This window comes from Lissotriton helveticus, chromosome 2_1, assembly GCF_964261635.1.
Source record: "Lissotriton helveticus chromosome 2_1, aLisHel1.1, whole genome shotgun sequence".
NCBI classification, from domain to species: domain Eukaryota; kingdom Metazoa; phylum Chordata; class Amphibia; order Caudata; family Salamandridae; genus Lissotriton; species Lissotriton helveticus.
The window spans coordinates 824,609,605-824,622,589 of NC_136059.1; the positions used below are offsets into that span (position 1 = coordinate 824,609,605).

The 12,985-nt window shown below is 49.1% G+C and overlaps 1 protein-coding gene across 4 annotated transcripts in view; it reads left to right on the top strand.

Moving 5' to 3' along the window:
• Positions 1–12,985, top strand: part of DMXL1 (Dmx like 1) — a 2,287,446-nt gene that overhangs the window by 663,425 nt on the left and 1,611,036 nt on the right. For all 4 annotated transcript variants that reach the window (XM_078675553.1, XM_078675555.1, XM_078675552.1 and 1 more), the window contains one exon: positions 9–262. In XM_078675553.1, the coding sequence (XP_078531679.1) occupies positions 9–262 (254 nt within the window). The remainder of the gene's footprint in view (positions 1–8; positions 263–12,985) is intronic.

Genomic DNA, 12,985 nt, shown 5'->3' on the forward strand with positions numbered 1-12,985 from the left:
TTAATCAGAGACAGATGATTATGGATGTGGTGATAAAAAAGAAATGCCCGAAAAAAAAGAGACTGGGAGTGATAAGTCCACGAATTCAAGTTTCATGCCTTTGCCTTCTGCAGCCATTGATCATGAAATTGAAATACTGCTTTCTGAATGGAACAGAAATGCTGACATGCTTTTCAGTATTCATCCTATGGATGGTTCTTTGCTGGTTTGGCATGTGGATTGGTTGGATGAATATCAACCTGGAATGTTTCGTCAAGTTCAGGTAATACAGAATTTATTATTTAGATATAAACATTAGAGTTACAAATTCTCTATACTATCTGTATGGTGTGGAAATCTGCTTCAGTAAAATGTATCTTTTTCAATAAGATGCTACTGTTGTAAGACATTTGTCAGGCCCCTTTGGTTTCTTTACATTCCGTGCACCAGAGGCTCATCTACTTCTAAGAAATGTTGGAACCCGCAGATTCTTTCTTATTAAACTTCCCAAACTAGCTGGCAAGGGTCATAAAAGGGAATCTGTAAGAGCTATTATACTCATCAAATGAAACATTACTGAAAGTAAGTAACTTATTGTTTTACAGGTGCTTTATTTTTTGTTGTCCCTTTTTGGCAACAGAGGTTGAGTGTCTTTAATAACAGGGATTTACCCATTCATTAGTATCATGCGCTGTTGGAAGATACCATCGATATTTCAAATCATTCATATCAGTGCTCCTCAGATGACTTTCACTGAATTTGCTTTATACTCCTTAGTTCTAGTACAGACTGATTGAGCCCTTATCCTCAAGTGGCCACTAAAAATAGAATCTAAAAAAATATAACACCTAGAAGAAGGGGCTATGGGTGGGCCCCCTTCAGCCATGTTTTGCTGGAATGGCCATTTGCATGCTCGATCAGCCACTCTTGTGATACGCAGCGTAGGACATTGAGTCACCCATCTTTAACCATTGGCTTTGTTGCCTGTGTCATGCCCTTTTTAGATTAGCCTACAGGACAGCCATTCATTATATGGAGTATAAGGTAGTATGAGGAATGTCATTTTGCCACTTTGTGTGTCTTCACGTCATGATGCAGGTGAGGTGACCACAAGAGTAGCTGGTTTAAAGCCTTCATAACAATGCATTGGACCATGCTCCTTTAAGGAGTTGTTTTGTGACGTACAAGAGAAAGAGAGATGGCCATTCAGTCGTCTTCACCTAGAGTGTTATTTACCACACTCGGTGGCTCTGAAACTGCAGGCTACATTATAACTTGTATTGTGTGTTATGGAAGTGCTCAATACAAGCTGATCTCTGTTGTCTCACGAATTGTCTTGTGAGACTACAGGACCTTGATTTGCAAAAGTGAGACATAAGGAACAGGACTGTGTGATTTCTGTACTTGAGCAACAAGAAAATAAAACAGGTTTATCACCTTTAATGACCATTCACAGCAGCCTTTCCAGCCTATTTTTTAAAGTGCGTATGTAAGTAAATATCTGTGATTAGAATTTGTTTGTAGTTTTTCTTATGTCGGTGATATTTTACTTTTTACTGCTATACATGATGTCTTAATACCAGCTTTTTGTATATGCTAGCAGCCACTCTTTACATTCAGTTTTGCTTGTCATGTAAATTTGCATCACCTAAACTGAAAGGTTGGCTCTGATTTGATTTGATAACAATTTATAACGCGCAAAAAACAATAACCCGCAGGTATCAAGGCGCCTAACCATAAAATCAGAAAATAGAACCATTCATCCATTACACATAAGCTTGCAGGAAGAGGCGAGTTTTAAGTGCACTACGAAATGTCTGTAGCGAGGGTAGGGACCTGAGATCCAGAGGGAGTTCATTCCACCATTTGGGAGCAAGGGTGGAGAAGGCCCTGCCACCCCATTTGGCTCTTCTTATGCGAGGAGCTGACAAAAGCAATTTCCCGGAGGAACGCAGGTTCCTTCCAGGAGTATAGTTGGAGATGATGGAACTCACTCCCGAGTCACTGTTTTTTGTGATGGCTCTGTATGTCATACACAAGACCTTGAACCGTACTCTGTGTTCTACCGGAAGCCAGTGCAGTGTTTTCCTGGCTAACGTAGCCGAAGTACGTCTGGGAGCATCCAGAACAAATCTTGCTGTGGCATTTTGAACCACCTGTAAGCGCTGCAGGAGGCTCTTTTTTAGCCCCGCATACAGCGCATTACAGTAGTCTAGCCGTGAGCCAATAAGTGCGACAGCTACCTGTTTTCTGGATTGTAGCAAGAAATATTTCCTGATCCTTCGCAGGGTATGGATTAAGCCCCAGCAGGTGGAGATGGTTCTACTCACCTGTCTACTCATATCCAGGGCTGGCTCTATGGTTTCCTTACTATGGCCCCTCGAAGTAATCCTGCTGATGTTCCCCCGTCAACAGCCTTCATTCTCCCAAACCAACCCTCTATACTTTCCTCGCGCCCCCATTGTTACAATGGAAAACAGCCCTGTTTTTAACAAAGCCTCTCTTGTCTGCCTTCTGCGTTCACATAGAAAACATGTAAGCTCTTGGACAAACATTCTAGTGTAGTGACAAACAAGCCTGTTCAATGATCAAAAGTACTTGACTGTCGCATAGAGAGCAGTAGTCCTTTGGATTTATTCTTAGTATTTTTACATTTAAAATATCCTACTTACTAATGCAAATCAGTTGAGCAAAGGTTATTTGACCCTCTGGCTTACAGGTGTAATGGATTGTTGTTGCATTTTGGGGAATAATTGTGCAGTTTGACTCATTTCAACTGCCCATCGAAATGCAAGCAACTTGGGCCCATGTGCCGTACTGGCCTCACATACCTGAGTAGCATTGTCTGTTTATTCTTTCAAAAATAGAAAAAAACCTATTTAAGCGAGTCAAAGCTTTCCTGAAAACATAGCAGACCAGCCTCCAGTTCATTAACAAATGAAAGTTCAAGATGTTGACATTTTTTTCATTGAATAAGTGCCAGGCACTTTTGGTTCAAAAGGTTATTTTGATGCCAGCCTTGCAATGATTCCTCTATTTGCAAGTGGCCAGACTGGGAAGCCAAAGCAATCCTACATTTCACTGAGCGAGAAAGCATAGCGAACAAACCAGACACTATCCTGGAGAGTTAGGGGCAAACTTTGGGAATACTGAGGCAAAACGTAGCTTTTTACAGTACATTTTCTCATATACAGTGATACAAAATGTTGGGTTTTAAAAGCAAACCCAACTGAAGATATATTCATTAAGTTATATACAAATATCGCAGGCTTTGATAACTATTATCAGATTACAGTCACTATTCTGGTTCAGACAGGAGACATGTTGTAGTAGTTACACTGTTATGAAAAACATAGGCCACAGATAAGTTATATGTAGTGATAATTTCATAATATATCTGTATTGAATTTGTTCTGGAAACAGAGGTCGTTTTTCTAGCCCCCCCCTGGCATCAAGGATTTAGTCAATGTGCCAACCCGAATCAAAAAACCAGTGTACTGCAACCATTCCACAATCCAATTAGGAATATTTGAGCAAGATGTGTTTTAAGTAACAGTCAATCCCATGTGACATTACAGTTATAGTTAGTGGAATTCCTAATCATCTTTCATTAAAGAACCACACACTCAATAACACTAGAATATAGTGAATGCATTCTCTTTAGTTTAACCAGTTTTATTATCAATAGGAAATAATGGCAATTAGGAAAGCTCGCTGCATATATAGATCTTCTGCCAGAGTATAAGAAAGAAGAGGCAAAGAAAATCTTGCAGGAAGGAGAGAAAACCTCGTCAGAGATTATAGATTATTCTATAGAGATAGGCTCAACAGGAATTAGGCAGCTGGCATGGTCGGCAGTTCTTAGGCGTCAAAAATAGTTGAAGGCCACATTATTCAGGCCTGAAGTGCAGAGCAAAATATTAGATATGCCATATGCTGGAGAAGGTCTGTTTGCCAAACCCGTTGACGACGCCTTGCAAGCAGTAAATGCGGATACAGACACAGCAAGATCTTTGGGCACTTTACAAATTAGAAAGGTGCCTTTTTGAAGAGTACATCAAAGAGACATGTTTTCAAGGCAAGGATACCAGGGCTATCAACAATATTGGCCATTCCAACAGCAATACAGAGGTTCCTACTAACAGCAGTCTTACAGATTGCGACCAGCAGCAGCTTACACCAAACAAACACCAGGAGAAAGCAAGCATCTCAAACAAGAGACACTGGCAGAAAACAGTGACATTTCAGTAGTGCCAGTTCTGCCCTCATTGGATCATCAACTTGTGGGAAGCGAGAATTTCCAGCTTTTCCCATCAATGGTGAAAAATGACTTTGCGGAGATGGGTATTGGATCTCATCACATAAGGTCATACCTTTAGAATTTCTACTGATTCCGTTGGAACACTCCACCGAAAGGAGCGCTCCCTCCTCATCTCCATCTACTTCAAAAAGAGGTGTTCTCCATGTAACACAAAGGAGAAATAGAGAAAGTCTCACATTCTCAGAAAGGAATGGCTTTCTACTCCAGTTATTTCATAATAAAGAAGAAATCAAGGGAATGGAAACCAATTTTAGATCTCACAAGGTTGAACAGACAAATGAAAAAGCAGTCCTTCCATATGGTATCCCCTCAAGGCATCCTGCATCTCCTCAATCACGGAGATTACATGGCAACCTTAGATCTGCAGGATGATTATTTTCACATCCCTATTTGTCCGAAACACTGCAAATTCCTCAGATTTAGCGGAGCCAACTCTCAATATCAAAGTCCTCCCCTTTGGTCTCAAATCAGCCCCTTGCATATCTACGAAATGTCTATCCCCAGTGGCAGCCCACCTTAGGAAAGTAGGTTTCCAGATATTCCCATGCCTTAATGATTGGCTCACCAACTGCCCATCAGGCGTGAAAAGGAACATTGGCTTGTCTGCATTTGTTCCAAAGATCTGAAAGAAACACGTTCGATTCACTACCTTAGAATATCACCAGGCGGCAGACTGGATCCGGAAAGTTTTCATCAGCAGTAACCCTGTGCGTCGGTAGGTGTCGTCCTGCGGCTCCACGTCAGTCGTCGGCGTCGTAATCGCCGGAATGACGTCGCTGGAGTACTTAGACTCCGCCCTCGTGCGCTGACGTCAGTTCTTCTTTTTTCCAGGCCAGCAAGCGCAGATCCGGGAAGAGCGTACCCTTAGTAATTTTTTGACTAACTTTTTGGACATTTTTGTCTATCTTTTTCAAGTTGACTTGACTCCTGGTTCCAGTAGGGATGCCCGGTTTCAAGGCGTGTGATGCCGGTCACCGACTGATGTTGGTTACCGACCCCCACTGCCGGTGTCGCTACTGTTTGGGGGCGGACCACGATGACAAGCCGTGCCCCGACTGCCAGACCTTGGCGTCGAAGGCTAGGTGGGAGCGTTCCCGAAAGCTCCTCGAGCTCCGGCAGTCGGCTCCGTGCCGCTCGAGGTCCCGCTCGAGGAGGAAGTCGAGGGACCGGTCACTGAGCTGCAGTCATCATCGATCGTCTGGATCCTCGCACTCGGGTAAGTCCGAGGCATGGCAAAAAGAAGTCGAAGAAGCATCGCCGCTATTCGACTTCCACTCGCGCGTCTCTGCCGAGGGTTCGGGTGGCGTCACACACGCGGCTCCGGCGGGGCCCACGCAGTCGCATCCAGTCCCACACCCTCCGTTCCCTGGACTCGATGCTACTCCGGAGCAGATCAGAGACTTCCTCTTGGCCATGAGGACTCTCTTTCCGCCGTCAAGAACCGCCTGTGCGCCTTCGGGTCCCGCAGGTCCGACTGGGGGTCCTAGCCCTGTGTTGCCGGCAGCTTCGGCCTCGGCGCTACTGGCGACTTTGGTCCTGGCGCCGCAGGACCCCGTGGGATCCAGGCCTGGATCCCGGTCGACGCCAGTTGACCTCATGACTTCCCAGCTGGTGCTGACCCCCTGGGTGCCACCTCCGGTGCCTTCCTCGGACAATGCCGTCCCTGGTTTCAGCCCCGGTCCAGGCTCGGCGCCGTCTCCAGCACCGACTGGTGAGCTTTTCACCTATGCCCCGGCTCCGTCATTTTTGCCTGTTTATCAGGACACGATGAAGGGGAGAACTGGGAGGGGTTTGAGTTCCCTCTGGCACAGCAGCAGTTGCCAGTTAAGTCAGGACTGGGCAGATGAGGTAGGGGAGGCCAGTGGTCTAGATACTTCGCCTGACACTGGTTTTCTCTATCTTCCTTCCGTGGCTATGGAGGAGGGAGCAACTTATGCTGTGCGCAAGGCGGCCAAGGCCCTGGGTCTCGAGCTCCCTGCAGCGGCCAAGAGGACTAACCTCCTCACCGAGGTGCTACAACCGCTAGTAAGCTCTTCAGAGTCTCTGCTGCAGTTTAATGAGGCCCTAACTGACTTTACGATGGGCACTTGTTCCAAGCCCACCACAGTTCCTCCTGTGGATCGGAACGTGACCCGGCGCCACCGCCCAGCTCCAGGCAACCCCTGCTTTCTGTCCACCCACCCCACCACTGAGAGCCTGGTTATCCAGGCCTCCACGTCCCAAACCGCATTCCCTACCGCACCCCTGGACTGGGAATCCAAAAGGCTGGAACAGTTTGGCAAAAACTGTTTTCCTCTGTCAGTCTAGGTTTGCGGTCCATTAATACCGCATGCCTTTTGGGCCATAACACCCTCTCTCTGTGGGATACGGTGGCGGGTGTGCTGCCCCAGTGTCCGGAGGAGGCCAAGACATGGCTCGCCCAGGCTCTTGCAGGGGTGGGATGCAGCACGGTACTCCATTCAATGTGGACTTGATACCACGGACTCGCTGGGCAGGGCGATTGCAACAACGGTGGTGATTCGTCGTCACTCCTGGCTGAGGTCCACCAACTTTGCAGGGGATGTCCAGAGCACTCTTATGGACATGCCTTTTGATGGCTGTCGCCTCTTTGGTGACAAGGCAGATAGCGCGCTGGAGCGCTTTAAGGACTTAAGGGTCACGGCCAAGTCCTTGGGCCTGTCGGCCCAGCGCCAGCAAACTTCTGCTCTTCGCTCCTTTCGTGGCCACGGAAGGGGCGCCCCGCACGTTCGTCCAGCCACAGGCCGCAGAACAAACCTCAACCCGGTCGTGGATGTGCATTCTGTCGTGGCGGAGCAGGGGGTCAGAGAGCCGGTCAGTCCACATCTGCTCCTGCAGCATCTGCCTCGAAGCCTTCCTAGTCCGAGCTTTCAGGCCCATTCCATGCCAGTGGAAGGCAGAGTTTGCCATCACCTGCTCCACTGGCGTACCATCTCTTGGGACAGGTGGGTGCTGCAGATCGTCCGAAGGGGCTACTCCCTCCCCTTCGAGACAACCCCTCCAGTCATGCCACCATAGTACCACCGCATGTCAGGGGATCACTTGCAACTTCTGCAGGAGGAAGTTACGGTCCTCTTGGCCAAGGGAGCCATCGATCACCTTCCTGGCCCAGAAGTAGGGTGTGGTTGTTGTTCCCGCTACTTTCTGGTTCCCAAGAAGGGCAAAGGGGGCCTGCACCCTATCTTGGACCTCAGGAGCGTCAATGTCTTCCTCCGGAAGGAGAAGTTCAAGATGCTGACTTTAGCTCAGGTTCTCGCTGCCCTAGACCCTGGAGACTGGAGGGTAGCGTTGGACTTGCAGGACGCTTATTTCCATATTCCCGTCCTGCCGGCCCACCGGCGTTACCCGCGGTTCAGGGTAGGCCATGAGCATTTTCAGTTTACCATGCTCCCCTTCGGCCTCACCAGTGCCCCTTGGGTGTTCATGAAAGTGATGAAGGTGGTCGAAGCTCATCTGCGCAGATCAGGGGTTCCAGTCTTCTCCTATATCGACAACTGCTTGTTGAAGGGGGCTCGCCCCAGACAGTCATCTCCCACCGCCAGACTACGGCCAACCTCCTGCATTCGCTGGGGTTCTCAATCAACGTGCCGAAGTCACACCTGAGTCCCTCTCAGAAGCTCCTCTACATCGGAGTGGTTCTGGACTCGGCGCAGTTTCGGGTTTATCCTCCCGAGCAGCGGGTTCGGGATATTCAGGCTCTGATTCCGATCTTTCAGCCTTTATCCCGAGTTTCGGTCAGGATGAACCTACGGCTTCTGGAACTGATGGCCTCCTGCTGGTACATCACGCCAGGTGGCGGATGCAGGTTATGCAGTGGGACTTGAAGTTCCAGTGGGCACAGCATCAGGGCAACCTGTCTGACCACGTCCTGATCTCAGAGGGGACTGCGAGACAGTTGCAGTGGTGGCTCACGGACCGCAATTGGGTCAGTGGCAGATCCCTCTCCCTTCCCCTAACGGAGCACACAGTGGTGAAGGATGCGTACCTCCTGGGACGGGGGGGCACATGGGAGAGGTGGAGATTAGAGGCCTCTGGTCTCCGGCGGAGTCCTGGCTCCATATAAACCTTCTGAAGCTGCGGGCGATCCAGCTTGCACTGAAGGCATTCCTTCCCACAGTCCGGGGAAGTGTAGTGCAGGTGTCCACGGACAACACCACCGCCATGTGGTATTGCAACAAACGGCAGGGTGGGGTCGTGGACCCTATGTCAGGAGGCTCTACACCTCTGAACATTTCTGGAACATCAGGGCTTCATCCTGGTGGTTCAACACCTGGCAGGTTCCCTGAAAGTCAGGGCGGACGAACTCAGCCATCAGTGCATGATGGATCACAAGTGGCGTCTGAACTCGGACGTGGCGCAAGGTCTCTTTCAGCAGTGGGGAGAGCCTTGGTTGGATCTATTCGCCACCTAAGAGAACACGCAATGTCATCAGTTCTGCGCGTTGAATTTCCAAGGCGGCACTCGCTCAGAGACGCTTTTCATCGCGAGTGGAGGTACGCCTTTCCGCCTATACCACCTCTGGCCAGAGTGCTGAAGATGATCAGGCGCGACCAAGTCATCCTTGTGGTTTCGGATCGGGCACGAAGATACTGGTATCCCGAGATACTCAGTATGTCAATCGAAACCCCAATTTGACTGCCTCTTCAGGAGGATCTTCTGTCGCGTCCTCCACCCGAACCTGTCCAGCCTCACCTTCATGCGTGGAGATTGAACGGCGACAGATGCCATTGACTTGCCTCCTGAAGCCTGTGATGTCATTCTGGCCGCCGGGCGGCCCTCCACAAAAACGGTATACGCCTGCCGGTTCGAACAAATTTGTGGTATGGTGCACAGCAAAGGCTGTGGATCCACTCTCTGCCCCTCTTTCAGAGGTAGGTTCTCCTCTTTCTTCTTTCCCTGGCCCAGCAGGGCTCTGCTCTGGGCACTATCAAGGGATATCTTTCGGCCGTTTCAGCCTTCTTGAGGCTTCCTGATAAGCCTTCTCTTTTCAAGTCCCCTGTTGTAAATAGATTCTTGAAAGGCATTACTCGCATGTTTCCTCCTGTTCCCTTTGTAATGCCTCATTGGGATTTGAATTTGGTGTTAACCTATCTGATGTGTGCTCCCTTTGAGCCGCTCCATAACTGTCCTTCCGATAGATACATCTGCCTTGTGGATTCCTCACCTTGTGAATATCCCCCTTTGCGTCAGCAACATTCGGAATTTTTCTTCGTAGCACGCCGGCGTGAACGACGTCATAGGAGCACGGCATCGCGCGCGACTCCGTCTGACGTCACCGACTCATTATTAGACCCACGTCGGCGTGATGACGTCAGTTCCCTTTTTTCCGCGTCGTCGATGTAACGGTTACTGGGATCTTCTGCGACACATAGTAACTTCGTACTATTTTGTGTTACTGTTTCTATATTTAGTGTTTCTTCTTCGTCGAAGATGTCGTTGAGGAAGACAGGATTCAAACAATGCGGATCTTATGCTCGTATGATGTCTATTACCGATCCACATAACGATTGTTTGTGGTGTCTTGGGTCGGACCACAATGTTAAAAACTGTCGCTCCTGCTTCAAAATGAATCCTAAGGCCTTACGAGAACGTGAAGCAAAACTTCTTCTTGCGAAGGTAAAGGGAAGAGAGACTGGGAGATCTTCGAGGTCGACGTCCAGACGCTCGATGTCGCAGTCGAGATCGGCTTAGAGGTAGAGGTCCAGAGCGAGGTCGAGATCCAGAGAGAGGTTGAGGTCCGGATCCAAGTCGGCTTCGGGTCATGCTTCGGGCTCCTCGAAGAAGAAGCCCAAGAGGAGAAAACATAGCTCGAGACATCACTCTGAAAAAGAGTCTTCGTATTCGAAGAAGAAGTCTCGAAAACATCATAAAGACTTTGTATCTCCTTCTCCTTTACAATCTCTTGGAGGTTCCCCGATTCCGGAACAAGAAACGGATCCGGAGTCACACCATTCTTCAGAGCATGAAGAGGAAGAGGAAGAGGAAGAGGAAGTTCCTCGAGCTCCGACTCCGATAGAAGTCCCTGTAAATCAAGAGGGACAGGATGAACCGATGCCAGAGCAGCCTCCTTCAGAACAACCTGTAGGTTCGTACCCTCCTTTTCCTGGTCCTGGACAGGACCCATCACATTTCCTTAATGCAATGTTTGGAGTTTATACGAGAGCAATGTACCCCACTGGTGCACCGGCTGGTCCCATGGGTCCATTATCTTACAATTTGGGCATTCCTCAGGCTTACGCCCCGGCTCCTTTTATGCTGTTTATGCCGGCGCCTTATACACCTTGGCTCGGTACGGCTCCACAGAGGTCATCGACTCTGCATACGGCTTCTCCGGCTCCGGATGGACCTCGTGATTTGGATCGAGGTGCCACACCAGTTCGTGAGTCTTGTCCTCCAGCTGCCCCGGCTCCTCGTTCGACGCCGGATCCGGCTCCGTCTGAGTCGTTACCGGATCCGTCGACTTCGGTTCGTATGGAGTGGTCGAGACGCAGAGCTCAGCGCCTCTTGGAGGAAAAGAGGTATGAAGATTCTGATGTAGAGGAAGGTGAACTTCTAGATCAAGGGGACTGTTTTGAAGACCTACATAGTGCTAGTGGTCTGGAACTCTCTCCTGAGTGGGGTTTACCATCAGTTTCTGATGCACCATCTAAGGACGTGGCACCCTACCATGTTGTTATTAGGAAGGCTGCGGATCTACTCAATCTGACCTTACCTACTGTTGAGTACAAACCTAACATCCTCACAGAGGTTTTACACTCTCCTTCGTCTATTATAGAGCCTACACGTCCATTCACTGAGGCTTTAACTGAACCAATAATGGAGGTCTGGAAGAGACCGTTGACTGCTCCTGCTGTTTTCAGGTCTGTGGCAAGACGTTATAGGGTGGCACCTGGTGACCCCGAGTTTCTCTCTTCACATCCTTCTCCGGAGAGTCTGGTGGTACAGGCCGTTTGTTCCAACGGGTCTGCAGGTTCATTTCCTCAAGAACCAGCAGACAAGGACTCTAAAAAATTAGATGAGTCTGCAAAGAAGATTTTCTCCTCAAGTAGCATGGCTCTAAAATCTACTAATGCTACTTGCCTATTAGGGAGATATGTTCATGCATTGATGGACTCTGTGAAACAATTGTCATCTAAGCTTCCAGAGGATGATAGAAAGAACTTCAATGAAGTGGTCTCCGATACTCAGGCTGCAGCCCGCTTGGTTATTCAGAGTGGCATGGACACGGCGGACTCTGTTGCCAGGATTATGGGCTCTACTGTTGCCACCAGAAGGGCCGCATGGCTGAAATCTTCCGATTTTTCAGTGAATGTACAATCCACTTTAATGGACTTGCCATTTGACGGGACAGGCCTCTTTGGGAAGAAAGCGGATGTGGCTTAGAGAGGTTCAAAGATAGCCGGGCTACGGCGAGGCCTTTGGGTCTTCAGACTAGAGGTTCTACCACTAGGAGGTTTAGGGGATTTGGTAGATCCACTTTTCGTTCCTATAAGCAAGGCCAGCAGCAACAACAGCAGCAGCAGAACCCTTTGTATAAATCATACAGAGGTAAACAGAGGGGCCGTGCTCGTGGACGCCAAGTCTCCTCCTCCTCTACTTCCTCCAATAATACCCACCCCCCACTTGCAACAGCAAAGCAGCCCTAGATCCACCATTCTGGATCATGCGGGTCCGGTAGGGGGTCGGCTTACTCATTTTCTACGGGATTGGGAATCGGTTACATCAGATCTTTGGGTTCTCAATCTCGTAGAAAATGGGTATGCACTTCCTTTCCAGGAATTCCCTCCCAATTACCCTCCTTGCCAAGGTTATTGTTCGGAGGACCACCTACTTCTCCTGCAGGAAGAAGTCCTGGCACTGTTCCGAAAAGGTGCGATAGAGGTGGTTCCAGAGCAGGAAAGGGGTCAGGGGTGCTACTCCCGGTATTTCCTGATCCCCAAGAAGAATGGCAGGCTTCGGCCAATCCTGGACCTCAGGATATTGAACCTCTATCTCAAACAGGAGAAGTTCAAAATGCTCACACTTGCGCAGGTTCTTCAAGCGCTGTTGGAAGAAGACTGGATGGTGTCGATCGACTTGCAGGATGCGTATTTTCACATCCCCATTCTGAAGTCGCACAGAAAGTATCTCCGTTTTACGGTGGGATCGCAGCACTACCAGTTTGCGGTCCTTTCTTTTGGACTTACTACTGCGCCTCGAGTTTTCACCAAGGTGATGGCAGTGGTGGCTGCGCATCTCAGAAGATCGGGGATTCCTGTGTTCCCCTATCTAGACGACTGGCTGATCAAAGCAGAGTCGCCGGAGAATGTGCTTCATCATCTGCAAGCGACAACTCAGTTGTTGCACAGGTTGGGTTTTTCGATAAACGTACCCAAGTCTCACCTGGTGCCCTCCCAGCGCAACCTGTTCATAGGTGCAGTACTGGACACTACTGTATGTCGTGCATTCCCTCCACCTCAAAGGATTCGCGACATACAGGAAATGGTTCCTTTATTCTACAATGGAGCGGTTGTTCCAGTCCTGAAGGTCCTTCGTCTGCTCGGTCTGATGGCTCCTTGCATTCTGTTGGTCAACCATGCACGCTGGCACATGAGGTCACTACAGTGGTGCCTCCGCAGGCAGTGGTTTCAACACAACGGAGATCTCGGGGAGTCGGTGAGGATCTCC